General features: G+C 38.3%; 1 protein-coding gene and 1 pseudogene across 1 annotated transcript; both read right to left on the reverse strand.

The window, feature by feature from the left end:
* Positions 1 to 1,619: 1,619 nt before the first annotated feature.
* LOC145976593 (uncharacterized) lies at positions 1,620 to 8,209 on the reverse strand (annotated as a pseudogene).
* Positions 8,210 to 21,301: 13,092 nt separating this feature from the next.
* On the reverse strand, positions 21,302 to 21,741 carry LOC145976594 (uncharacterized). Its single transcript, XM_083107826.1, has 2 exons — positions 21,627 to 21,741; positions 21,302 to 21,525 (listed from the first exon to the last, which is right to left on the reverse strand). The coding sequence occupies exons 1-2, from the start codon at positions 21,739 to 21,741 to the stop codon at positions 21,302 to 21,304; spliced, it is 339 nt and encodes a 112-aa protein (XP_082963952.1).
* Between the last annotated feature and the right edge of the window lie 5,599 nt (positions 21,742 to 27,340).

The following is a 27,340-nucleotide window of genomic DNA, read 5'->3' on the forward strand; positions in this document are numbered from 1 at the left end:
ACGGATACCCCAATCGACGACGTACTACTAACGTCATTATAGCAACTAATTCATGACGTCCTGTATTTATCCAATCTACGACGTATTTGCAACGTCATATCTTTTACCAATTATTAACGTCAGATAGATACTCCAATCGACGATTCGACGTACTTATAGTAACATCATTATTATAGCAACCAATTAATGATCTTTTATTTATCCATCCTACGGTCCATATTCTGAATCCTCTTTTATCGATAAAAGTGCCTCTAAAAGTGGCATATAAGCTTTCTGATTGGCTATAGGCCACTTTTAGAAACACTTATCGATAAAAGAGGATTCAGAATATGGACCGTAGGATGGATAAATAAAAGATCATTAATTGGTTGCTATAATAATGATGTTACTATAAGTACGTCGAATCGCCGATTGGAGTATCTATCTGACGTTAATAATTGGTAAAAGATATGACGTTGCAAATACGTCGTAGATTGGATAAATACAGGACGTCATGAATTAGTAGAGGAATCAATTGGTGTAAAGAAAACACATAGTTGTTTTTAAGAAAAAATATGGAATTGTTAATTGCAAATTACATATTTTTTCTTCAAAACAACTATGTGTTTTCTTTAGACCAATTGATTCCTCTCATTATTTTGTACGTAAAAGTATTAAGGTAAGATAATCGAAAAATGAATATTTTACAAGATATTTTACGGTTTATGTAAAATTAAGAAATTATTTCAAGCCTCATAACTCAAAAAGTACTTAAGGAAAAGGTACTTAATTATAGTGTTTTGGAAAGCTCTCGAGATAAGCTACAAGAGTGTGTAAAAATATATAGGGTGTTCCATTTAAAAAAATTGAAGTGACCTTCACGTGACCTTCAAATGACTCTTCAGTGTCAAACCAATGATACCATCTTATGGCCCCCTCGAAACCATAAAACTTTTGTCTGAAACATTTTTCTCTAAAATGCTTTGTTTCCGAAATAATTGCGTGCGTTAATTAAAATGGCTCACCCTGTATATGAATATATATGTATATTATATATCAATCATAAGTAATATTTGCTTAGTTTTGTTTTACTTATTATTCTATGTATCTAATATAGCAATTAATCTTATTTTATCTTCTTTAATCTTCTTTATCTAATAATCTTCTTTAATTTGTCCTTTTTATTTTATTTCTTTGGTCTTGTAATTTAATTATTAATTAAGATATATTATTTTATCACATGTGGATTATAAAAACTAAAATCGTGATTTCTAAAGTAAATGCAAATATTTTTTAAAATTTCTTTTAAAATCTGTTAATAAAATAAACTTTTTAATAATAAACGAAATTAAACATGTTTGCAATAAAAATAAACATTTCTGTAATAAAAATAAACATTTCTATAATAAAAATAATTATATTGTTTTCTATCACATATTTATATCACATATTGCACCTGAATATGTTTTTATATTTTGATATCGCTACATTGTTCAACATTTTTATTGCGTTATTTTTTTACACGAATTTGATTGTGTAGCTAAGATTTTATTGTTGCTGGCTGACGATTTTTCAAAATATTATCACGCGTTTACGTTATTTCTTTTAAAGAAGGCAAAGTAAAATTATTAATATGCTTTTCAAATAGGAATAAAGCTGTTTTTTTTCTTCTTCTGTCCAACGTATTCTTCTGGTCTTTCCGTAAGGAGATGCTAAAAGTAAATTATATATAAATCTATAAACATATCCAGAAAAATAAATAATAATTTTAATAAAAGAAATATTATATATTTTTTAAATTATTTTATTTATCTGCAATATTAAAAATTACTTACTGAATCGTTTCTTTTTTTTGACAGATTTATCATCTAAACTACTGTCGTTTTCTATAGGGCTTTTATTTATATTCTTTCGTTTTAGCGAAGCCTTCTTCAAATTTTTTTTAATAATTGGCAATGTGTCACTTTCTGATGTTTCATCTGTAATTAAATTATTAAGAATAAATTTTATATAAAAAATTATAATAAAAGTTTTATTTATGATAAATGATAGAAATTATATTGTAGCATATAGAATTGTTATTTCTATATTAAAATAAAAATGCTGTATTTTTAAGATAATTAATTTTCAATCAGAATTAGCATTAATAGAATTTTCTGCCAACATAATATTAAATTGTATATTCCATTTTTGAAAAATTCAATTTTTAGACCAAAACAGAAACGAATTATAGAACATATCAAATATCAACAATTCTATATAATACAACAATAGGCATAATAAGCCATCCCTTCTTATAAGAGAAAGCGCCGAAACGTATGAAGAACAGAAATAGCATTCTGGGCATTTCTTTTTTTTCATTACGTAGTGGGGACTGGTAAGAACAACATTTTTCCTTGATGGTGGAAATACTCAGTTCATACACGTATATTCCCTTTATTCGATTTTATCCCTACTGCTCTTACTCAAGACAAGGACAAATGTCCAAAATTGCAATATTTCTGTTTTTCATATGTTTCAATGCTGCCTCTTACGACAGGGAGCAGTTTATTATATGTCTGTGGATACAACTAATACAATTGTTAGTTATAATATAAAAGTATTTCATAATTACATTAAAACTGCATAAGCTATTATTAAAATACCTGTATTTTGAATGTCGTCAATACTGTTTTCTGAAGTGTTAGTATCCATTGTACTGTTAGATATTATCGAATTAGTTGTAGTATTAGTAGTATCAGTATTTGTAGTGTTATGTGCAGATATATTTTGAGTTTTCTCTAAAATTTTTGCCATATTTAAAATATCTGATTCTGCTACAGGTTGTCTATAAATATTTTTATGTATATCTTTATGGTGACCCATAAAATCAGCAATAAGAGAAATTTCAGTATCTGGTAAATGTGCACATTTTGTAGCCATATCTTTACGTAAAATAGTTCCTCGTAAGCTTTTTTTGTTCTTTACTCCACATATATTAGAGAATTCACGCATTAATTTACTCGCCCTAAATATCGAAATCGTCTTTCATCTGTATTCGGTAATCCGAATATATATGGATTTTTAGAGCTTACTCCTGCCATTTCTCGATATTTTAAAATTACTTCTATAGTTTCCTTCATTTTCGCATTTAAGAGGACTGGAATATTGCGATTTAGTTTGCCACGAATGGTGAAACGAACGTATTTTAAAGCAGATTTTTTTTCTTTCTCTGGTAATCTCTTATATAATTCATCTTCGTAATTTTCATGAAATTTTTATAATCAATAATAAGCTCTCTCTATTTCTCCTGCACGACGCCGATTGAAGATTTGAATTAATATTAATATTACTTCAGCGAGTGATTTCCAAGTACCAAACGTGAAATCATTTTCTATTTTTCTCATGTTAGATATTCTTTCCTCTTCCAAATAATTAGTTAGTTTCTTGATATCTGATGTTTTTGGAAGATTTACTATTTTCTTTCGATTATTTCTAGTTCGCGTTTCTGTAACTGTTTTATTAACAATAATACCATACTCGACTTCTAAGATTTTCAGAAAATTTTTTGCTAATTCTTTTTTTTTCATATTCATGTTGTTTAATACATTCATTGATTAAGATCTTACATAGTTTTTTTAAACATGTCCCTAAAGCTGTAGCATTATATGGTATTTCATATGATTCTGTGTCTTCATTATATTTAGCTGCTACATTTACTGCTTGTATAGCAATATCATAATATTTTGGATCAAATAGCATTTGTAATTCTTCTATTTTTGGTTCAATTGATTTCAATCTAAATATCGTCCAACAAGTCGTAACTGTTGTCGTATGTGATCTCCTAAATGCTGCAATCTATGAATTTGACAGAGATAATTTCCATATAGTATAATAAGTAAGTCGTATTTTATTAAGTTGTAAATGTTGTCATTTCGCATTATTGGAAGAATATCTTTTCTTAATTTAAGACTTGCTCGATTACGAACAGATTGTGCAGCGCTTCGTCCTAATTTTAATATATTTCGAATTGTATCTTTCTTCTTAGCACAAATACGGTAATGATGCCTGAGATTACTTATAGAATAATGTCCTCCACAATTGGAACATCGTAAAAAATGAGAACCACATTGTTTCTCCTTCTTAGTAGATCTTTTTACAACAATCATAAAACCACTATTTAGATCTGCTTGTGTATTAAATTTGAAGTTACCTTTTTTTCTTATTTGATTTATTGCTTCTCTTCGCTCTCTAGATTTCTTTGGAAGTGATAGGAATTTTTTTACTTCTTCTTCATTTCGGTGTTTCAACTCTAGAGGCCGAGCAATTTTAGTTTGCATAGTATTGCAGTAAACGCAAAAATTAGATTTTTTATCTCCTTTTGGCCCTCGAGACAATTCTACAAATAGTTCATCATCTTTGCATGTTCTTATTTCTTTTTCTATTAACAAACTGTTTTTATTTTCTGAACAATCCCTTGATCTTATTCCATCAGATTTATTTATTTTTAAATCATCAATTTCACAATTTTTTTCGTTTTTAATATCACTAGAGCTATTATTTGAACTCTGACTAGAAATAGATGGTTCATAATCCGGATCTTCATCGTTATTAATTAAAATTTTTCAATATCTGAAATAATAAATATTTATTTTCAAATATACTATTTAAAAATATAGATATTATAAAATATTGTTTTTTTTTTATTTTATCAAATTATAAAAATGCTAACAATAAGTAAAAGATAATAGTTCAATAATTGATAAATCTTATTTATTAACAAATTAATAAATTAATAATTAATGAATATTAATCTTAGAAAAATAATACAATATGAATTAAAAGATTAAAAATAATATTTACAATTTGATGATATGAGAATAGCATATTTGTAAAAATTCTAAAAATTATTTTACACGTAAGCTTATTAAGATATGTAAGTTTAATATTATTAACTTTTATAATTCATTTTTGCAAATATAAAATAATTATACTTTTGCTAGCAAAATGAATGCCGAACATAATTAATTACTTTGAAATGTATAAATAAAATGTCATATATATTTATTGTATATATTCATACCTGTATGTTGCGAGACATTTGCAATTTGTGGGTTGTAATATAATTCATCATTGTTATTTAGAATATCAGAAAGTTCTAAAGAGTTATCTAAATTGGATATATTGAATGAATCTGTTAAATTCATTCTCTTTGATAAAATAGTCATATTTATTTTGCATTATTTGTTTTCTACAATTCGAGGATAATTTCTAGAAAATTTAGTTTTATCTAATCCATAAGTTTTATCTTCCCAAATTTTCATTATTAGTTACAATATTAGTCTGTAATTCATCATTGTAGTGAAAATCAGATTGTACATTCAAATCTAAATGAGTTTACTATATTTGGATCTTCATATTGATTATGGAATTCATTTATCATTTCTGTATTTGAAACAAAGTCATCATTTATTATATTAAACTGCTCATTATCTGAAAATAATAATTAAAAAATTTTGAATGTATCATTTTATTGAAAGATCTATAAAGATTAAAAAGGTTAATATTTTTAAAGCATGTGAATGTAAAAAAAAACATTTTGTATAATGCATATAAATGCTTTATAAATATAGTATATCTGACTTCTATTTCGTATGACATACATATAACATATACATCTCTTTCAGTTTAAGCATAATTTTAAAATACATAGAAATATTTGATAATTTAGTTAGTTTTACTATACGTAATACTATATTTTGTGTGATAATAAAAATCTTGATTTATATATTTATATTACTATATTTATTAATATACATTTTTAGTCAATACTCAATGTATAGCGATACACATAAAATTGATTTTCGCATATTGATTTTTTATAATTAGTGATATTATCTTGTATTACTGAACTATTTATATTTGAAAAAATTATTTAATACTTTTAAAGTATGTAAATGTTAAAAATATATACTTCTAAAATGTATATAAATGTTTTATGAATAGTATATCTAAGTTCTATTTCATATGGTATAGCTATTGTTTATATACATCATATAAAGTACACACAAATATATTTTTAGCATTTACATGTTTCAAAAATATTAAATAAATTATTTAAATAATTTAATAATATAAAATAAGATCACTTATAAAAAATCAGTATACGATAATCAATGTATCGCTATACATTGAATATTGATTAAATGAAAATAAATATTAATGAATAACAACAATAAATATAAATTAAGATTTGTAGTATCACACAAAATATGGCACTATAAAACTAGCTAAATCATCAGAAAGTTCTATGTATTTTAAAATTTTGCTTAAAATAAGAAAATTATATATGTATACTGTCTTATTTTAAGCATAATTTTATACATAGAACTTTCTGATGATTTAGCTAGTTTTGTAATGCCATATTTTGTGTGATAATAAAAATCTTGATTTATTTTTATTGTTAATATTTATCTTTATTCAGTCAATATTCAATGTATAGTGATACGTATCAAATTGATTATTGTATATTGATTTCTTATAAGTAATATTATCTTGTATTACTAAACTGTATTTAAAAAATTTATTTAATATTTTTAAAACATGTAAAAATATATATTTTATATGATATATATAAATGTTATATATACCAAATTAATTATTACCTATTATATATACCAAATGTTATATATACCAAATTAATTATTACCTATTATATATACCAAATGTAATAAATGTTATATATACCAAATTAATAATTACCTATTATATATACCAAATTGATTATTATATATTGATTTTTCATTAGTAGTATTATTATCTTGAATTACTGAACTATCTATATTTAAAAAATCAAATTTTGTAGTGTTTTTGTATTCAGTTTCACTATTTGAACGCTGAGAACTGAATATTTTAGCATTGCGCTTTAATGCAATTGTTGTCGATTGAGGATTTATGTTTCCATCATTTTCTTTATCTGAAAAAAATAAGATTGAATTAATTTAAATTGAGTTCAGATTGTAAAATATATAGAAAGTATAATCTTTCGATGATAACATATTTAGTAAATATTTATTGCATCACATATCTTACTGATCATGTATCGATTGTAAAAATATATATTCTATATGATATATATAAATGCCTATTATACATACCAAATTGATTATCATATATTGATTTTTGATTAATAGTATTATCTTGAATTACTGAACTATCTATAATTAAAAAATCAAATTTTGTAGTGTTCTTGTATTCAGTTTCACTATTTGAACACTGAGAACTGAATATTTTAGCATTGCGCTTTAATGCAATTGTTGTCGATTGAGGATTTATGTTTTCATCATTTTCTTTAGCTGAAAAAAATAAGATTGAATTAATTTAAATTGAGTTCAGATTGTAAAATATATAGAAAGTATAATCTTTCGATGATAACATATTTAATAAATATTTATTGCATCACATATCTTACTGATCATGTATCGATTGTAAAAATATATATTTTATATGATATATATAAATGCCTATTATACATACCAAATTGATTATCATATATTGATTTTTGATTAATAGTATTATCTTGAATAACTGAACTATCTACATTTAAATCGAATTTTTTAGTGTTCTTATATTCAGTTTCACTATTTGAACACTCAGAACTGAATATTTTAACATTGCGCTTTAATGCAATTGTCGATTGAGGATTTATGTTTTCATCATTTTCTTTATCTGAAAAAAATAAGATTGAATTAATTTAAATTGAGTTCAGATAGTAAACTATATAAAAAGTATGATCTTTCGATGACAACATATTTGGTAAATATTTATTGCATCACATACCTAACTAATCATGTAACGATTTTTTAATATTAATATCAGAGTTACTTTGTATAGTTTTACTATTTGCATGCTGTATATTTGATTTGTCAATGTTTTCAATTATAATCTTTGGTGAATTAGTATCTATACTTTTTTTTATTTCTAAAAGAGTATGTCTTTCATCTGAAAATAATTAATTAATTAAGTATACTTGTTTCTTTCTTCGTATATATTTTGTCATATTCTTTGTAACTTTCTAAATGTCCAAAGAGTAAATAATATTCTACTTACCTGACTTACAAAGGAATATTCCAATGCATCGTTTTCCATTCTCTAGTTTTATCGAATATTCTTTTTTCTTTTTACGACTTATCTTATTAGATTCGACAACAATTAACTTTTTAGTATATTTAATTTTAAGTAAAGAAAACATAATTATAAATGTTAAATATATGAAAAACGATGTACACTATTTTCACCGAAACTACTGATTGCGCGCAATTTAAGACATAACTAAAAAAAGGGCCTGAGCAGAATGGCTGCCTTATAATTTTAAGACTATGGCCGGTATTCATAGGCCGATATTCATAGTCCGTTCTTATATTTAAGATCGTCTTAAGAACCCATTCAACCAATCAATGACCGCATTGCAGCTATTTGATAAAACAAAATCGATAGAAGGTTGCCACATTGAAGAAAACTTTTGTGCTAAAGAATCCAATTTAATGTAATCTGGAAGTATTATTGCCATATTTTTGAAAACAATAAACAAAAAATGGTTTCGGCCACCATATTGAATCTTCCATAGCGTGAAGTCAACTTCGCCACATACGTATAGAAAGTAGAGTACAAGATCTTTCATTTGAGCCCTTATAGACCTCAATCGGACCTATTCAAGCGATTTTATAGTCACATTTTCGCAAAAAAATCTAAGTCACGTGGTTTCGGCCGCCATATTGGAGCCGCCATAGTGTAAAATCAATTTTGCCACTCATATTTTGAAAGTAGAGCTCAAGACCTTTAATTTGAGCTGTTATAGACCTCTTTTAAGTGAAACCAATTTTGGACAGCAGGGGGTCTTCCGTTCAGAAAGAATGCCTTATATATATATATATATATATATATATATATATATATATATATGAGGTAGTGCTCAGGGACACCCTGTGTATATATATATATACACAGGGTGTCCCTGAGCACTACCTCACACACTCGTGAGGAGGTAGAGCGCAGTAAATTAAATAAAGAAATCCTATTCCATGTAACGATTTTTGCAGGCGCGCTGCGAAACGTGCAAATGGCGATGGCGGTAACCACGGGTAGCAACGCGCTGTCCCTCCCCTCGCCGCGCGCCGGCAGGCAATGTCTGACACGGTGGGCCGTGCTATAACTCGAGCGGTCGAGGGCTTCTCTCATTCGTCCGATTTCAATAATTAATATTTCTATTATTATTGCAAAAATCGTTACATGTAATAGGACTTCTTTATTTAATTTACTGCGCTCTACCTCCTGACAAGTGCGTGAGGTAGTGCTCAGGGACACCCTGTATATATATATATATATATATATATATATATATATATATATATACAGAGTCCCATTTTAACCTTCACACTCGAATATCTCGAAACCATGGCGGTTTCAATGAAAATGTTTTAAACAAAAGTTGTATGGTTTCGAGGGGGACATAAGATGATGCCATTAGTTTGACCTTAAAGAGTCACCTGAAGGTCACCTACAACTTTTTAAGTGGGACACCCTATATGCTCTTGCATATTCTTGTAGCTCATCTCGAGAGCTTTCCAAAACACTATAATTAAGTTAGTTTTCATTAAGTACTTTTCGAGTTATGAGGCTTGAAATCATTTCATAATTTTACATAAACTGTAAAATATCTTGTAAAATATTCATTTTTCGATTATCTTACCTTAATACTTTTATGTACAAAATAATGAGAGGAATCAATTGGTGTAAAGAAAACACAGTTATTTTTAAGAAAAAATTGTAATTGTTAATTGCACATTACATATTTTTTCTTCGAAACAACTATGTTTTTATTTACACTAATTGATTCCTCTCATTGTTCTGTGCACAAAAGTATTAAGGTAAGATAATCGAAAAATGAATATTTTACTAGATATTTTATGGTTTATGTAAAATTAAGAAATGATTTCAAGCCTCATAACTCGAAAAGTACTTAATGAAAAAATACTTAATTATAGTGTTTTGGAAAGCTCTCGAGATAAGCTACAAGAGTATGCAAAAATATATAGGGTGTTGCATTTAAGAAATTCAAGGTGACCTCCATGTGACCTTCAAATGACTTCAAGGTCAAACCAATGGCACCATCTCCCACCATGTCCCCCTTCGAACCAAACAACTTTTGTTTGAAACATATTTTTCTTAAATGCTTTTCTAAAGAGATAATCTAGTGGAACTTTTAAAATGGGACACCCTGTATATATATATATATATATATATATATATATATATATGTATGTATGTCAAAGGGCAGTTTTCGGGACAATTTCTCAGATGAATCGGCAGTTTTGAAGACTCGTGGTGTCTTTCAGGTCGATCCTGAAAGTTATATATGTCTATCGGCAGTTTTAGGGACTGTCCTGAAAACTACCGTTCTATCATTTCTTTATATAAAGTCCTCAATACTACCAATAGTAGAAAATTTTTATATTAAAAGTGTAGAACTGTTATTATTAAAAAGATGAGCTTTATATAAGTTATGTATATTTACAGATAGTTTAATTACAATATTAACTACTTGAAAAACTTTATATAAAGTAAATATATACTCTCCTAATATATAAAATTTGTGAAGTCCTTATAACTACCGTTGGATATATTTGCAAATATATAAATAAATAAGCTAAGGAAAAATTCCAATCTAGTTTACATTTTTTCGGAAAAACTAATTAAGAATGTTCTAAGTTGGGATCAATATCAATATTTAGAAATTTCAGCTTTTTGAAAACTTCGCAACTGATATTATCTCCATCTCCCCCTCCCCCTTCATACGTAACACCTAAAGTACGACATAAGCAGACGATAAAACACGAAAAAAGCATATATTAGGAACTTATGAGGTAATTGAATGAAGACGTTCGATAATATTCTAATTCGTGTACAAATGGCAGTTTTCAGATCTATATAAAACAACGGAATGGCAGTTTTCAGATCTATATAAAACAACGGAATGGCAGTTTCCAGGTCTATATAAAACAACGAAACTGCAGTTTTCAGGTCTATATAAAACCCCAGAACGGCCGTTTTCAGATCTTTCTATTTTCGGCAAAATTAAGGTCGGAATTGCAAAATATCTTTAAATGATTCCATTAACAGCGATTTACACATATCAAAAAATATAATTAGGGTAATCTTCTAAAACAATATGCAAACATAATGAATTTTACTTTTTCAACGGTTTTTTACCGCATATCATCACAAATAATGCTATTCATACTTAAAGTCGCGAAACATGTAAAACCGATAATGTGACATAAGGTAATAAAACACAAAAGAAAGCATATATTAAGAATTTATGAGGTAATTGAATGAAGACGTTCGAAAATATTACAATTCATGTACAAATGGCAGTTTTCCGATCTATATAAAACAACGGAATGGCAGTTTTCAGGTCTATATAAAACAGCGGAATGGCAGTTTTCAGGTCTATCTATATAAAACAGCGGAATCGCAGTTTCCAGGTCTATATAAAACAACGGAATGGCAGTTTTCAGGTCTATATAAAACCCCGGAACGGCAGTTTTCAGATCTTTCTATTTTCGGCAAAATTAAGGTCGAAATTACAAAATTTCTTTAAATGATCCCATTAACAGTGATTTACACATATCAAAAAATATAGTTACGCGAATTTTCTAAAACAATATGCAAATATAATGAATTTTTCTTTTTCAACGGTTTTTTACCGCATATCATCACACATAATGCTATTTATACGTAAAGTCACGAAGCATGTAAAACCGATAATGTGACATGAGGTAATAAAACACAAAAGATAGCATATATTAAGAATTTATGAGGTAATTGAATGAAGACGTTCGAAAATATTACAATTCGTGTAGAAATCGTAGTTTTCAGATCTATATAAACAACAAAATGGCAGTTTCCAGGTCTGTATAAAACAACGGAATGGCAGTTTTCAGGTCTATATAAAATCCCGAAACGGCAGTCTTTAGATCTTTCTATTTTCGGCAAAATTAAGGTCGGAATTGTAAAATTTCTTTAAATGATCCCATTAACAGTGATTTATAGATATCAAAAAATATAATTACGGGAATTTTCTAAAACAATATGCAAGTATAATGAATTTTTCTTTTTCAACGGTTTCTTACCGCATATCACCACACATAATGCTATTTATACGTAAAGTCGCGAAACATGTAAAACCGATAATGTGACATAATGTAATAAAACACAAAAGAAAGCATATATTAAAAATTTATGAGGTAATTGAATGAAGGCGTTCGAAAATATTACAATTCCTATACAAATGGCAGTTTTCAGATCTATATAAAACAACGGAATGGCAGTTTTCAGGTCTATATAAAACAGCGGAATGGCAGTTTTCAGGTCTATATAAAACAACGGAATGGCAGATTTCAGGACTATATAAAACAACGGAATGGCAGATTTCAGGTCTATATAAAATCCCGGAACGGCAGTTTTCAGATCTTTCTATTTTCGGCAAAATTAAGGTCGGAATTGCAAAATTTCTTTAAATGATCCCATTAACAGTGATTTACACATATCAAAAAATATAATTCGGGGAATTTTCTAAAACAATATGCAAGTATAATGAATTTTTCTTTTTCAACGGTTTTTTACCGCATCATCATAAATAATGCTATTTATACTTAAAGTCGCGTAACATGTAAAACCGATAATTTAACACAAGGTAATAAAACACGAAAGAAAGCATATATTAAGAATTTATGAGGTAATTGAATGAAAAGATCGAAAATATTACAATTCATGTACAAATGGCAGTTTTCAGGTCTATATAAGACAGCGGAATGGCAGTTTTCAGGTCTTTATTTGCGACAAAAAGCCGTTCTAAATGAAAAAGGAATATTCATTACAGTTGCATATTATTTTAGAAAATTACGGAAATTATCTTTTTTAATATGAGTAAATCACTGTTAGTAGGGTCATTTAAAGAAATTTTACAATTCTGCTCTTAATTTTGTTGAAAATAGAAAGATCTGAAAACTGCCATTCCGCTGTTTTATATAGACCTGAAAACTGCCTCAGGATATAATTTAATTTATGTTTAATGGTAGATTTCAGAACCTGAATTTTTATACAAAATTGTTGCTCTGCTTCTACTCAATATTGCGTTTTAATAATTTATTACACTTACTGTTGATATAATATTTCATGTATATTAAAGAAAAGCTTAATAAAATAAACTATTTGCTTGTTTTATTAAAATTTATAATGGGTCTGAAAACTGCCTTTTGTCTAAATATTTATTTTGTTTTATGGCAGATTTGAGGACTTGCGAAAAAGTTGTGTGTAATTAATCGGTTTTCTCTTCTAACAATACACAATTGATAAAAAAATGTTAGTAAGTATCAAATATATAGAAAGCAATTGTTAAATAAAAAAATACTTGTTTTTATTGAAAATAAAAGTGTCCTGATAACTGCCAATCCGTACATATTTCAATATATTTATAAAAGTACTGATTTCTGTTGACGGAAGAATATTCCAAACAGTATTTGGTACATTGATAGTCACAAAAATGATGTATTTAGAATGCGATCCGAAAACTGCCCTTTGACATACATATATATATATGTATATATATTATATAAGAATGTATATACATATAGAGATTTCATACAAAATAAATAATTTTGGGAATAGAATTTAATAGAAATTAGAGAAAGGAGATAAATAATTTTATAAAACAAAAACGTTAGAATGTGTAGTAAGATATATATTTGACATATTTCAGCTAAGACATCTGATAAGATATATAATATAATATGTATTACACATAAGTAAAAACATATTACAATTTACATTTTTTCTTACACTTTGCTCTCTCTTAATGCTTTTTACACACGTACAGTGGTGCTAGAATGCTCACGCGAGCAACACGCAATCGTAGTGGAGGGGATGACGCGCGCAGGCGAAAACTGTATACCGTGAAGCCGAGTTTCCATTGAGCGCGTCTCACGTCGCGTCAGCCGGCGCGTCACGAAATGACGTGACGAAAGTTTTGAAACAGCCGTTCTTATTCACACTGAACGCATCGTGACAAATCAAGGTAATGCATGAGGTAATGCGTGTATAGATAAGAAGGATTGTAGAATTATGAAGGCCTACCGACAACGTTGGCGAAAAAAAATTATTGGCATGATGCTACTCCATAGCCGAATCAAACTTGTCGATAAGGAACAGCAAAGGTTTCATAGATTCTGGGTGCGTCCTATACTTGAAACTAGACGAACTCACGGGAACTGGGAACATTTGATACAGGAGCTTCGCTTATATGATCATGAAACCTACTTCAATTTTATGAGAATGACACCACACACTTTTGAAGAGACTCTTTCTTTGGTTGGATCACAGTTCATGCGACAAACTACAAATTTTCGAGAACCAATACGTGCAGAAGCTCTATTATCGTTAACAATTCGATAAGTTATGAAATACTTAATACTTATTATCGTAAAAAGATTTTCAAGTTAATAAAATATATTAAAATAAAGAATTTCCCTGGAATCTTTCAGATACTTGGCTACTGGAGATTCTCTGAAATCACTGGCTTTGGCCTTCAGAATTGGGACAGCTACTGTATCCAAAATAATTCGAGAGACGTGCACAACAATATGGCATAACATGTAACATGAATTCTTCAGTCTTTCTCAAGAAAATTAGCTACACGTTCATAACGAATTTATACTACGTTGAAACTTTCCACATTGTGTTGGTGCATTAGACGGAAAGCATGTTGTCATCACAGTAAGTTAATTTTGTCATAAACAATAAGACTATTAATGTTGGGATTCAATAACATATATACGCGTTAGTGTTTACAGATATTTTTTTTTAAATGCTTTGTATTTTTATTCTCTCATAGGCTCGACCGCATTCTGGATCATCATTTTATAATTCATCATTTTATAACAAAGGACAACATAGTATTGTACTAATGGCCTTGGTATCGGCAGATTATAAGTTTTTAATGGTAGATATAGGAGCTCAAGACCGCCATAGCGACGGAGGCATTTTAAAAAATTCTGAGATTGGTCATCGATTCAATAAAAAGCTAATGGATTTGCCTCCTCCATCTATTATTGATCCATATACTCAACCACTTCCATTCGTAATAATCGCAGATGAAGTTTTTCAATTGAACTCGTATACTATGAGACCATACCCAGGACGGAATATGACCCTAGAAAGGCGAATATTCAACTATAGATTGTCCAGAGCACGAAGAGTTGTGGAGAATGCCTTTGGCATTATGGCATCTCGATGGAGAATTTATCAGAAGCCTATGAACACATCGCTGGCTACGACCGAAGCAATTGTACAAGCTACCATTTGCCTTCACAATTTTATGATAAAGAGAGGTAACTATTGTGATGACAGCTTTGCAGATCGTGTGAATACCAATGGTATCGTGGCAAATGGTGCGTGACAAGAAAATGTACAAGAAATAGATGCAATTGAAAATCGAGATGCTGGTCCAAACAAGTGTTCGAAAGAAGCAGCTGAGATCCGAGATAAATTTGCTGACTATTTTATGACCGAAGCAGCTGTACCATGGCAATGGGAAATATAACAAAAATAAAACGAATATTAAATATGTAATCTCAAAACATATTTATTAAAACAAATGTATCAATGCTATAACAGTATTTTAATTAATTATTTACACATCCTTCCTATGTACTTATAGTAGTTTTAGTCTGAGGTTGGTTACATGAGTATTGTATTCTGATACAGTAAACGCAGAAAATTACAAAATTAATGGTAAGGAAAGCCCCTTGCACAGTGATAGCGATAGCAATAGAATAGCATTTATCTATTCTCTGTTCCTATTGATGAATATTTTCTATTCTATCAATAGGAACAAAGAATAGATATTATTCTATCGTTATCGCTTAGCATTGTATAAGGGGCTTAACAATTACATATATAACATACTACATAACTGAGAATAGAATGTAGAAAATATTTAACATTATACAGGGTGATCCAGAACAAACGTTTGTCTTTAAAAAAATAAATTGTCGAGTCTATTCTAAGATGATTTTCCCTTTACCAAAATTGTCTACGAGGCTTAGTTTTTAAATTATTAAATAAAATAGTTTGCGAATTACGGAACGAGTACAAGAGGTAGACAGGGACGGCGCAACTCACCGTCCGATACAGGCGATCATGTGGGGCGTTCGACGCGATCAGCTGATTGCTGCACACGATGAGTGTAACAATCAGTGTGTGTGTGTGTGTGTGTGTGTGTGTGTGTGTGGTGTATTTATGCACGCGTATCCACACATGCACCGTACTCTCTCTTTCTCTCTCTCTCTCTCCCTCTTTCTCTCTCACTCTCTTACTCACTCACTCACTCACTCACTTATTCTTACCTTAATAATGAGATTCTTCATACTGCTGATAAATAGCAGAGCCCAGTGTGTTGCACGATAATAATCGTCGTCGACGAGACGTCGTTTCTTCAACACGCAGTTTGACACATCGTCAAATAAGCAAAGCTTTTTCTTTCATCACTTTCGACACTTTTACAAATTTACTCGCGCACTTAATCACTCACGATTGATAAAAAGAGGAATTTACCAACGGTTACGGTACGAATTTAATAAACGGTTAACGCATTTAATTATTAATTACACACTCGATTAAAGAAACGCGTTAACAGAACGCGATACTCGATGCAAAGCGCGCGACGCAACGACCGACGACAAGCAGGTCAGGTTAGTACTAGCGCGTAATGCTACACGTTTATGTTTGGCAGCGCTAGAGGCGCTAGTACTAATCTGACCTGCTTGTCGTCGGTCGTCGCGTCGCGCGCTTTGGATCGAGTATCGCGTTCTGTTAACGCGTTTCTTTAATCGAGTGTGTAATTAATAATTAAATGCGTTAACTGTTTATTAGATTCGTACCGTAACCGTTGATAAATTCCTCCTTTTATCAATCGTGAGTGATTAAGTGCGCGAGTAAATTTGTAAAAATGTCAAAAGTGATGAAAGAAAAAACTTCGTTTATTTGACGATGTGTCAGACTGCGTGTTGAAGAAACGACGTCTTGTCGACGACGATTATTATCGTGCAACACACTGGGCACTGCTATTTATCAGCAGTATGAAGAATCTCATTATTAAGGTAAGAATAAGTGAGTGAGTGAGTGAGTGAGTGAGAGAGTGAGAGAGAAAGAGGGAGAGAGAGAGAAAGAGAGAGAGTACGGTGCATGTGTGGATACGCGTGCATAAATACACCACACACACACACACACACACACACACACACACACACACACACACACTGATTGTTACACTCATCGTGTGCAGCAATCAGCTGATCGCGTCGAGCACCCCACATGATCGCCTGTATCGGACGGTGAGTTGCGCCATCCCTGTCTACCTCTTGTACTCGTTCCGTAATTCGCAAACTATTTTATTTAATAATTTAAAAACTAAGCCTCGTAGACAATTTTGGTAAAGGGAAAATCGTCTTAGAATAAACTCGACAATTTATTTTTTTAAAGACAAACGTTTGTTCTGGATCACCCTGTATATGCAATACTCTTAGGCAAACTTTCAAAAATTGCTTTACGCACAGCCTGCGATCTCTTAAATTAATATCACATTAGACTACGTTATTGTATAAAAAAAAATAAATAAATATATCACAGTACTTAGACAAATGTATAAAATGAAAATATTACAAAACAAAAATTTAAGTGTTTTTAAATTTTTTAAGGATTATTTGAAATAATGTATAGTTTTTGTAACTCAAGGTCTATAAATTTAAATATACAGAAAAAAATAAATATAAAATCTCACGGTACACAGTCAAATAATATAATAATAAATACTTAAATATTAAACCTAAATGTTTTTGATTTAATTTTTAACATAGTTTAAAAGTAGTTGGTCAAGAAACTGTTGTTTTCTTTTTTCCTTATGCTAACTCATCCTGTATCTGCATTAAGGATTCAATTATTTTTCGTATTAATTTTTTTACTTGGTTTGAGAGTACTCTCATTTTCGACTCTAGGTAGAATATAAAAGATCCAATATGATCGGGCACGGTAGGTTCTAAATGTTTTTTACAAAATGATTCAAAATCATCTGTCAAAGATCCTGTAGGTTGAACATTTTTGTTTTTTTCTTCGATACAGATGAAGAAGAGCTTGCCCCGGACGTTTCCATATCTATATCTATAGAGCTGCTTTTATATCTATAGAGCTCAATGTGCTTTTGGAGAGACTGCTTGTCGTTCTATAATTAGAAAATATATTTAGTGTGTACGTACATTGTTTTCATTTTACTTCCTTCTCAAGTAAAGTTCTTAAAGGCTGCAATCCACTTGATGCTGCAAATGCTGCGAAGCGTTCTTCTTCTCTTTTCTTAATAAAGAAAGAAAAAAAATACTTCAAAGCATTTATAGCATCAAGTGGATTGCAGCCAGTTATTCAAATTGTGTGAATATTATGTAAAAACATAGAAATGTTCCTTTGAAAATTACTTAAAAGTTAACAATCATCTGAAAAAACAGACGGGACAGACAGACGGACAGTACAGAGACAGACAGAAAATTTGCAAATTTGAAGTTGTACCTTTGTTTAGTATTATATATGTGCTAATTAAGGAACTTACGGTCTGTATTCTACGCTAGGACGAAGGAAATTCAGCTGCGTGAAATACTTCCAATTAATTTTACTATTTGCAGCACTGCCACTGCGCTTGGATTTACTTTCTTCAGCCAGCAGTCTGACATAGCGATCTCTTAATTATTTGTATGTGTGTATATACAGGGCGATCCCGAAATCCTTCTGTCTGTAAAATGACGTATTCCTGACACCATTCTAAGACAGTTTTTCCTTTACCAAAATTTGATTTGAAGCGTAGTTTTTGAATTATTAAAAGAAGTAGTTAACGTATGACAGGTCGAATACAAGAAGCAGGCAAGGGTGGCGCGATTCACCGTCAGACGCGGGTGCTTACGCGGGGCGCCTGCTGCGATCAGCTGGTCGCTATACACATACAGACACACATGCGAACACATACATTCTCTTTCTGTCTGTCTGTCTATTTTTTTTGATGCGCAGGGGAAATCCTCAGGGATACCCCTCCTCCTCGGGGAAGGAGGAGGGGTTATGCCGGACTCTTACCGGCTAAAACCCCTGCGGGTGTCCTCCAAACGGTTTACGGTGGGACCACGGGTAACACCTAAGTATTCTTCTGCAGCCCCCCCACCGTGGATGGTTGGTTGAAGACCTAACCATTTCTTCGAGCTAGCCAGAAGACGGGACACCCTCGTCTCCCAGCTTCTTCACGGGCCCAATAGGGGGGGAAGAGTCCCCGTCCCCTCCCGGGCCCCGATCCTCCACAGGAGGATTACTCCTCCACACATGGGGAGAGGAACGAAGCGGGTGGGGAACACATGAGGGCATCGGCTACAGCTGGACCCTCTCATCCCCCGAATCCTCGCTCCGTCCCCTCCCCCATCCGCCATGGGAGAGAAGGATGTCCAGTCCTACCCTCCCCCAGATCACATCCAGCGTCTCGGGCTCCTTCTCCTATCTAAGGAGGAAATAAGGGGAAAACCAGATAATATAGCTGGGAGTTCCCCCCCTCCTCCAGCAGAAAACAGGACAAACAACATAGTACAAAAACTTACACAAAACAACAAACAGAGAAAACACTAATCTAGGGAGGATCCCACTGGGGAGGCTCGGGTCGTCGTGGTCGCATCAGCCTCCTCCTCCCTCGTAATACCACCCTCCCTCTCACCGCTCCCGGTGGATGAGGGGAGGCATCCTCCTCCTCTCACCTCTTCTTTCTCTCTCTCTCCTCCTTTTCCTGCATTACGGCTTCACAGAAGCTCGTGAGTGCGCTCCAGGCCTCCTCCTTGCGCAGCATCGCCTCGACCACGGCCCTCGGGGATAAATCTCCACCTACAACCTTGACCATTTCCCGTCGCAGCACATCCCAGGCCACACAGGCCTCCAGGGTGTGCTGTGCCGAGTCCTGGTCACTTCCGCAATGGTGACACCTAGGGGATGCCTCCCTCCCGATGCGGTGCAGGTACCGACCGAAACATCCGTGTCCGGTCAGCACCTGCACCACCCGGAAGGTTAGCTGTCCCCAGCTCCTTGCCACCCATCTATCCAAATCAGGCAAAATTGCCTGAACCACTCTCTGGTCCTCGTGGGCCGGCCCAGACAACAGTCTCCGCCAATCCACGAGGACCATTTCTGCAACGCGTCGTCTAATGGCCTCTTTGGTCCGCTCGCTCACTACTACTTGCCCCCTCTCCCGGAGCCCCCGGACCTCCCAGTACGTGGCTTCCTGTCCACGGGCCAGGAGCTCCAGGGGAGGGGTACCCGCCAAAATCGCCGCATAGGACACTGTCCTATACGCTCTGGCCGCCCTTAACACTATGGGTTTATGGGCCCTCCTCAACAGGTTCCTAATTTTTTTGGATCTCGAGGAGATCCCCGCCCAGATCGGGGCTCCGTAGAGAGCGATCGAACCGACCGTGCCCACATATAGTCTGCGGACACAGCCGTCCGGCCCCCCGAGGTTGGGCAGCAGCCTCGCCAGTGAGCCCGCTACCTCCCCCCCTATCCTAGGGGCCAGCTGGGCGAAGTGCTCCTCGAAGGTCCACCTACTATCCAGACGGAGACCCAGATACTTCATCTGGTCTCCCCGTCGCAGCACATCCCAGGCCACACAGGCCTCCAGGGTGTGCTGTGCCGAGTCCTGGTCACTTCCGCAATGGTGACACCTAGGGGATGCGTCCCTCCCGATGCGATGCAGGTACCGACCGAAAGTCCCCGTCCGGACCTCCTGGCCATCAACTAACAGGACTAGGTCTAGGGGAGGCCCCCGCGCTCCATCATGAAAAAATACTGCTTCCGTTTTCCGTAGGGCAACCCCCAGACCCAGCCCTCGGATCCTTCTTACCACGCCAGCGACTGCAATGTTCCCCACCGCGATAGCTTCCTCCCAAGTCCTCCCTCCGGCTACCACCATAGTGTCATCTGCATAGCAGATGACGTGGCAGCCAGGGGGGAGGACTCTCCCTAAGATTACGTCATATGCGAGGTTCCACAGAAGTGAGCCCAAGACGGACCCCTGTGGAACCCCGCACCTCACCGCTCTCCGGACAACCACCCCATCCGCGTTACGATATACCAGCCCCCGGCCCCTAAAATAGTCCCAGATAATCCTCAAGAGATAGTCCGGGACCCCGTGTGACCGGAGGCCAGTCCCCACGCTCTCTCACGGGAGGGTGTTAAAGGCGTTGACTATATCCAAGGATACAGCCAACGCCACACCCCCCCCATGGATAATCCGTTCTGAGCAGGTCCGCAGGTCGACAACGGCATATATGGTCGACCGGCCTGCCCGGAACCCATATTGTTGGGCATTCAGCCCCCCGCTGCCCGTTAAGTGCTCGTTGAGCCGCTCGACGATAACGCGCTCCATCAGCTTACCAACCTCATCTAGCAGACAGAGAGGTCGGTAAGCCGATGGCTCATCTGGATCTCTTCCCCCTTACGCAGCAGGACAAGCCTCGCCTCCTTCCACGAGGAAGGGAACACACCTTCTCTGAGGCACCTCGTGAAGAGGTATCTCAGAGCCCCACCCATCTCCCCCATTACCAGGGTCCATATTCTACCGTTGACGCCGTTCGGACCGGGAGCCTTATTAGGCTTCATCTTCCGAACGGCGCCGATCATTTCCGTCGCGGTGACCTCCCATTCGTCCCTCCACACAGCGTCCCCCAAAAGTGGGAATGGGACTCCCCTGGACCCCCCCCCCCGGAAGAGGCCATCAACCACCTCCCGGAGGAAGCCGGGGGCCAGCGTCTCCGCGATGGGAGGCGCTTACGGCCTCAACTTCCCCAAAACCAGTTTGTAGGGTCGCCCCCACGGATCCCTATCCAGGGAGGAAAGCAGCTCCTCCCACGCACTAGCCTTGGACCTTCCAATGGCGGCGCTGAGGGAGCACCGGGCTTCCCTGTACTCCCTCAGCGCACGCTCGATGCGCGCCTCATCGCGTATTCTCCTTCTCTGGAACCTTTGGAGCCAGCGTCTGGCACGGACCGAGGCTCCGCGGAGTCCCGCGATCTCCTCGGTCCACCAGTACGCCGCCCTCCTCGCGCACCCCTTTCCTGCACGCGGCATCGAGGCATCGCATGCCTCCCCGCGAAGCCTTGACGCAATTCCCTCCACCTCCAGGTTCTCCCATTCGCCCCGATCATCCCCGAGTGCCCACATCGAAGCGCGCACCGAGGCCATCAAAAGGTCCTCGTCCAGTTTCCCGAGAGACCACCTGCGTCCTTCCCTAACTCCCCCCTTTGTGGGCGTCCGGTGGGAGGCAAGGCTGAACTCGATGTACCTGTGGTCAGACAGGGTCTCGAGCCCAACCGCCACCCTCCAGCCCCCCACGATGCGCAAGGCCGCAGGGGAAGCCCACGTCAGATCGACAATGGACTCCTCCTGGGCCTCACGCATGTGCTAACATTTCCCACATTAAGCAGGGTCAGGCCCAGTGATCCCGCCCATTCCAGCAATATCTCCTCGCGCCGATCCCCGGACGGGCAACCCCACGCCTCAGATTTGGCGTTGAACTCACCCATCACAAGGACCGGCCCGGGAAGGTACCCCCTTATCTCACTCTCTATATCGCTGAGCGCAGCCTCAAAACGGATTAGGCCCAGCGACGGGGGGGTGTAAACCCCCGCGACGCAGGTGATCCCCCACTTCACCACTACAAAGGTCTCCCCGCTAGCCACCATCCTGCAGGGGGGCGATTTCTCGTCGCCCCCCCTCACGATGGCCGCCAGCGGCGAGAACCGCCCTCTCCCATCGCTCGCGAACCACGCCGGATGGTCCGAAGGGACCGCGTATGGTTCTGCTATAACGGCCAGCCCGCAACCACGCTCCGCCATTGTGTGCAGGAGCAAATCCTGCGCCCGGCGCGCGTGGTTGAGGTTGGCCTGTATAATAAGAGAGGACTTACCCCTGTCCATTTTCCCGTCCTGCGCTTGTTGCCTCCGCCAACTTTCCTCTCCTCGGAGCCCTCCTCTCCAATGGTGGGAAAGTCTCCATCGCCTTGGGCGTCTCCGGCCTCTCCACCTGGTCCTTATGGGGGAATGTCCTCGGGGGGGGACACGCCCAGCATCACAGCCGGGTCCACCCATCCTGTGGTCCGTCCCTCGGCCCGCCTCCGCACATATAGCACAGCGGGGGGCAGCGCGGCAATTCGCCGCCGTGTGCCCCCTCTCACCACACCTGCAGCATGCCTTGGATCGGTCCACACTACCACCACACTTAGCGGTTACATGCCCCTCCCTCCAGCACTTAAAGTAGTAAGTGGGGCGCGTAGCCGCCCCACTCACTCTCACTGTGGTCCACCCCACTTTGATGCGACCCGCCTTGAGGACCTCATCTGCCACCACCACTGGGCACCGAACCCAAGCCACACCCATTCCATTGGGGGACCTGGTGATGGACACCTTCACTTCGCTTCCCATCACCCCTCTGTTTACGAAGGCATCCTCTACCTCCTTCACCGAAACCGCTTCGTCCAGATCCCGGACACGGACCACCGCCAATGGTCTGGTGATCCTGACGTCCGGGTCATCGGCGAAGACCTCCCTCATCTCCTTCGCTAGGGCCTCCGCTTTGGATTCCCGTTCCTCTTTCTTCTTACACGGGATCTCCAGGACGTAGGCCCCGGTCCTCTGGCCCTCATGTCCTCGATGCCCAGACCGCGAAGCTTTTCCGTCCCGATACGCTCTTTGGCCCGGCGCATCACCTCGGCGTAAGTCCCATCACGCGCCGTAATTGTGACGGCAGCCGTGGTAAGAGGCCGCCCTCCCCCCTCTTGGGGGTGCCCACCTCCACTCCCACTCACCATTATCCTCCTGGCTGGTTCCTGGGATTGTTGGAGGGGAGGTCGGCTCCTCTCTTCTCCCTCAGTCCTCTTCCTCCTCCCGACCACTGTGGCCCAGGAGGGGCCATCGGTTCCTCGTTCCTCAGCAGTCTGGGTCTGGGCCTGTCCTCCGCTAGAGAAGGGTGGCTCTCCCTGCAGAGGAAAAGTGGGAATACTCACCTTCTTCTTCTTTTTCTTCTTCCTCTTCTTCTTCGTTGTCGCCTCTGGTCCCGTTCCTGGCCTCGGGTCCCCCAGGGCCTGCGCAGGGACAACCTCCATCATCATTGGAGGGGGATCCACTATCGGTGTCAATGGGGGAACCGTGGATCCCCAGGGTCCTCGTACCCCAAGTCTCCCGATGACCTCATTAACGAGCCGGCTAACCATCCCCTCCATTTGTTGAAGGAAAAAGAAGCTAGGCTCGCAGTCGCCAACCCCCCCCCCCGGGGGGAGGGGGCGCGGACTGACTCCCGCTTTTTGCAGGAGACGCCCGCGCCCCCCCGCCGCCGGCGGGAAGGCAGAGAGGCGGAGGAGAGGAGAAGAGGGAGGGGAGCGGGAGGTCTCCTTCGCGATGCAACGCATCTTGACCTCCCGCAGCTCCTGATCCAGATCCGCGATCCTCCTCTTCTTCTCATCACAGTCCCTCCTCACCCTGTTAAGCTCCTGCCTGGCGTGGGCCGCCTGATCTGCTTCTCCCTCTAGCCTCTCCTTTTCAAGCTGGAGGGCCCTATTCCGCTTACGGAGGTCCGCGATCGTCGCATCCGCATCACTTCCAGCCTGTCCATGTATCCTACATGCCAGGAGGTTAGTCCCGGCGTGAACCGTAAGGGCAGCCATCCTGAGGGCTCTGATATACCTGCCATTAAGGTTTTTGGCTGTCGTGGCTACCTTTTCCACTGTCCGGACCACCTGCAGCTCCGATGTTAAATCCGGAGTAGGCTGGTTCTCCAGCTCCTCTATAACCGCCTCCAACGTCGGCAGGTTAGTCGCAGGGGGATGACTAGGTTGGGGTCCTCCATCCTCTTCCTCTCCCACTCCTCGCGTTCCCGCCTCTGTTCATCCTCTCTCTCGGCTTTCCTCGCCTGGATGACATCGATGATGTTCGTGGTCCGAGGTCGACCACGCGTCTTCCTCCTCTTCGACTTCTCCTGGCCGACGACCGTCGAGCCTTCATCGCCGGTTTCAGAAGCCGAATCAGCCGAGTCAGAGGGTATACCCCTGGCTCTCTTCGCCGCCCTGGAAGGAACAAAGCAGGTGGAGGAAGCCTCACTCACCTCACCAGCATCCTCCTGCATTAGAGTGAGATCCTTCACAGTTATCACCGAGTCCTCCATCCGGGATACTTCCAAGGGTGTTGACGCCCTCCTTGGCCTCGGCAATTCCGCCCTATCCAAGCAAGCCACCGGCTGGAGATCCCCTACATCGGGTAGACTACCAGCCTTCCTGCTATCCGGGGCTGCTAACACGTCCGTCTTTCTGGCGTCCTTCTTCTCCGGTGGAGAGTGCATAAGGAGACTACTTCTCCTAAACACCTCAACCTCACTCTTGCCATCGTCAATTCCCCGCACGATCTCCACTTCCACCGCTTGGGGAATGTCTTTCGTCGCCTTCGCCTTCTTCATCGCCGGGTTGTAGGTAGGTCTTGGCCCTTGAGAGGGCCCTGGCCTCAACCCCTTTTATCGGCGGCGATTTCTCCTCCTTTCCAACTCCTCCGTACCAACAAAGATTGATGTGATGTTCTCCATTATGTATACCTGCAAATAAACTGGTTCGGCCATCATGGCAGCCCCACCGCGATGGGGCTCCTTCCCCAGTGATTATTAGCCCTAATTACGGGACGGGGGAAACAGAGAGGCCGCTTTCGGCTGGCCAGGCCTATCCCCTCCAGTGATTCTACAAAAAAGGTTCCCGGAGAGGGCCGGGTCCGCGCTGATGTTAAAGGTTTTACCTCACCCCAGGGGGGGGAGACGTGCCGATCCGAACGGTCATACCTCCCATCCCCCAGGCTAGAGGGTGCCAGGGTATCTCCCCCACCGGCAGGGTATAGGGAGAGGGAGCCACCCCTTTCCCCCACACTGTGTCGTAGAGGCACATTTCAACCCCCAACTAGATTCCAGCCGGGGACGGTCTTCCCACTAGTATGTATAGTCGTTCACGGGAACTTTGCCACTGGTGTGGACTTACTATCTCCCTTATTACTAGACCAGAGGCCCACGTACTGACATCACGCGGCCCCCCCGGTCAGGGGGCTACTACTCCCCCCTTGGTTAGTCTTTGGGGAATATCCGTGCACTCCTGCTCCACACTCATTCATCACCACACACCACCACCCATACGTGAACGGGCCACACTAGGCTCACGGACCATTCATACCGGGTTCTTTTATCGGGGTTTTCCTTCCCCTATCCGCATCAGGCCAGGGCGCCCGAAGGGAGCGGAACCCCTCTTCCATCTCCTTCCTCCTGAGATGGGTAGTGCAATGCCCATCCCCGCCCCGAGGCCCCGCCCTCCCAGGCCGCAATGGCCGGCAGTGCCGCACCAATGCGCCCCAGGGGGCCGGAGCCCCGAAATTGGGCGAGGAAAGGCCTCGGAGCCGCTTAGTTCGGGATCCCGCCCGCCGGGAGCCCCGGATTGAAAACCACTGGGGTCTCTCTACATGGTCCGCAAAACGCGGACTTAGTCTCCCAGCGACCAAAATCCCTTAAGCCTCCCCACCACGTCAAGGTAGACTCCGACGGGGAAGTATAAAATATTAATATTAAATATTTATTTAAGATAATAGTAAAAGTAATAAATATTTTAAAAACACTTATTTAATCTAATTAATTTTTAAATAGATATACGATGTATGGATATCACACACATTCATGATAATAATAATATTAATATGTTAAATGTTTATTATGTTTACCGCATTCTTCAATCGAACACATGATCGCGTTCGATAGCGCCAATAGTACCTTAAGGAGGGATCCTGCTTTAGAAGGTTCGAAAAATCGATTTTTTTTTATTGCTTAAATCTATACCTAAGATATCCAAGAATATGTATCGAAAGTTCTAGAGGCTATTTCTAAGTATTTCCAAAGGTACAGGACTGAAAGCAGCGGGGCGTCGAGCAGATGTTCGAGTGCTCGGTCGGACTCGTGCGCGCGCTCTTCCCCTCTATCTTCTATTCCGAATTTCTTACCTGAAAAGTTTGAAGGGTTTTTCAAAACAATATTTTGAGTTCGTAGTAGTGTCGTGTTGAGCAATAATACGGTTTATTGTGGTAGAAAGATATCTCTGTGTACGTGTTTTTACTGAGCTGCTTCTAGCATCAACGGTTAGGTTAGGTTAGTTTTGCTCTGATTCTTGTCAAGTATACATCGTAAGAATATC

The sequence above is a fragment of the Camponotus vicinus genome, unplaced genomic scaffold, assembly GCF_025532165.1.
Source record: "Camponotus vicinus isolate PSW18456_S1 unplaced genomic scaffold, iyCamVici1.0 SCAF_9, whole genome shotgun sequence".
Lineage (NCBI taxonomy): Eukaryota > Metazoa > Arthropoda > Insecta > Hymenoptera > Formicidae > Camponotus > Camponotus vicinus.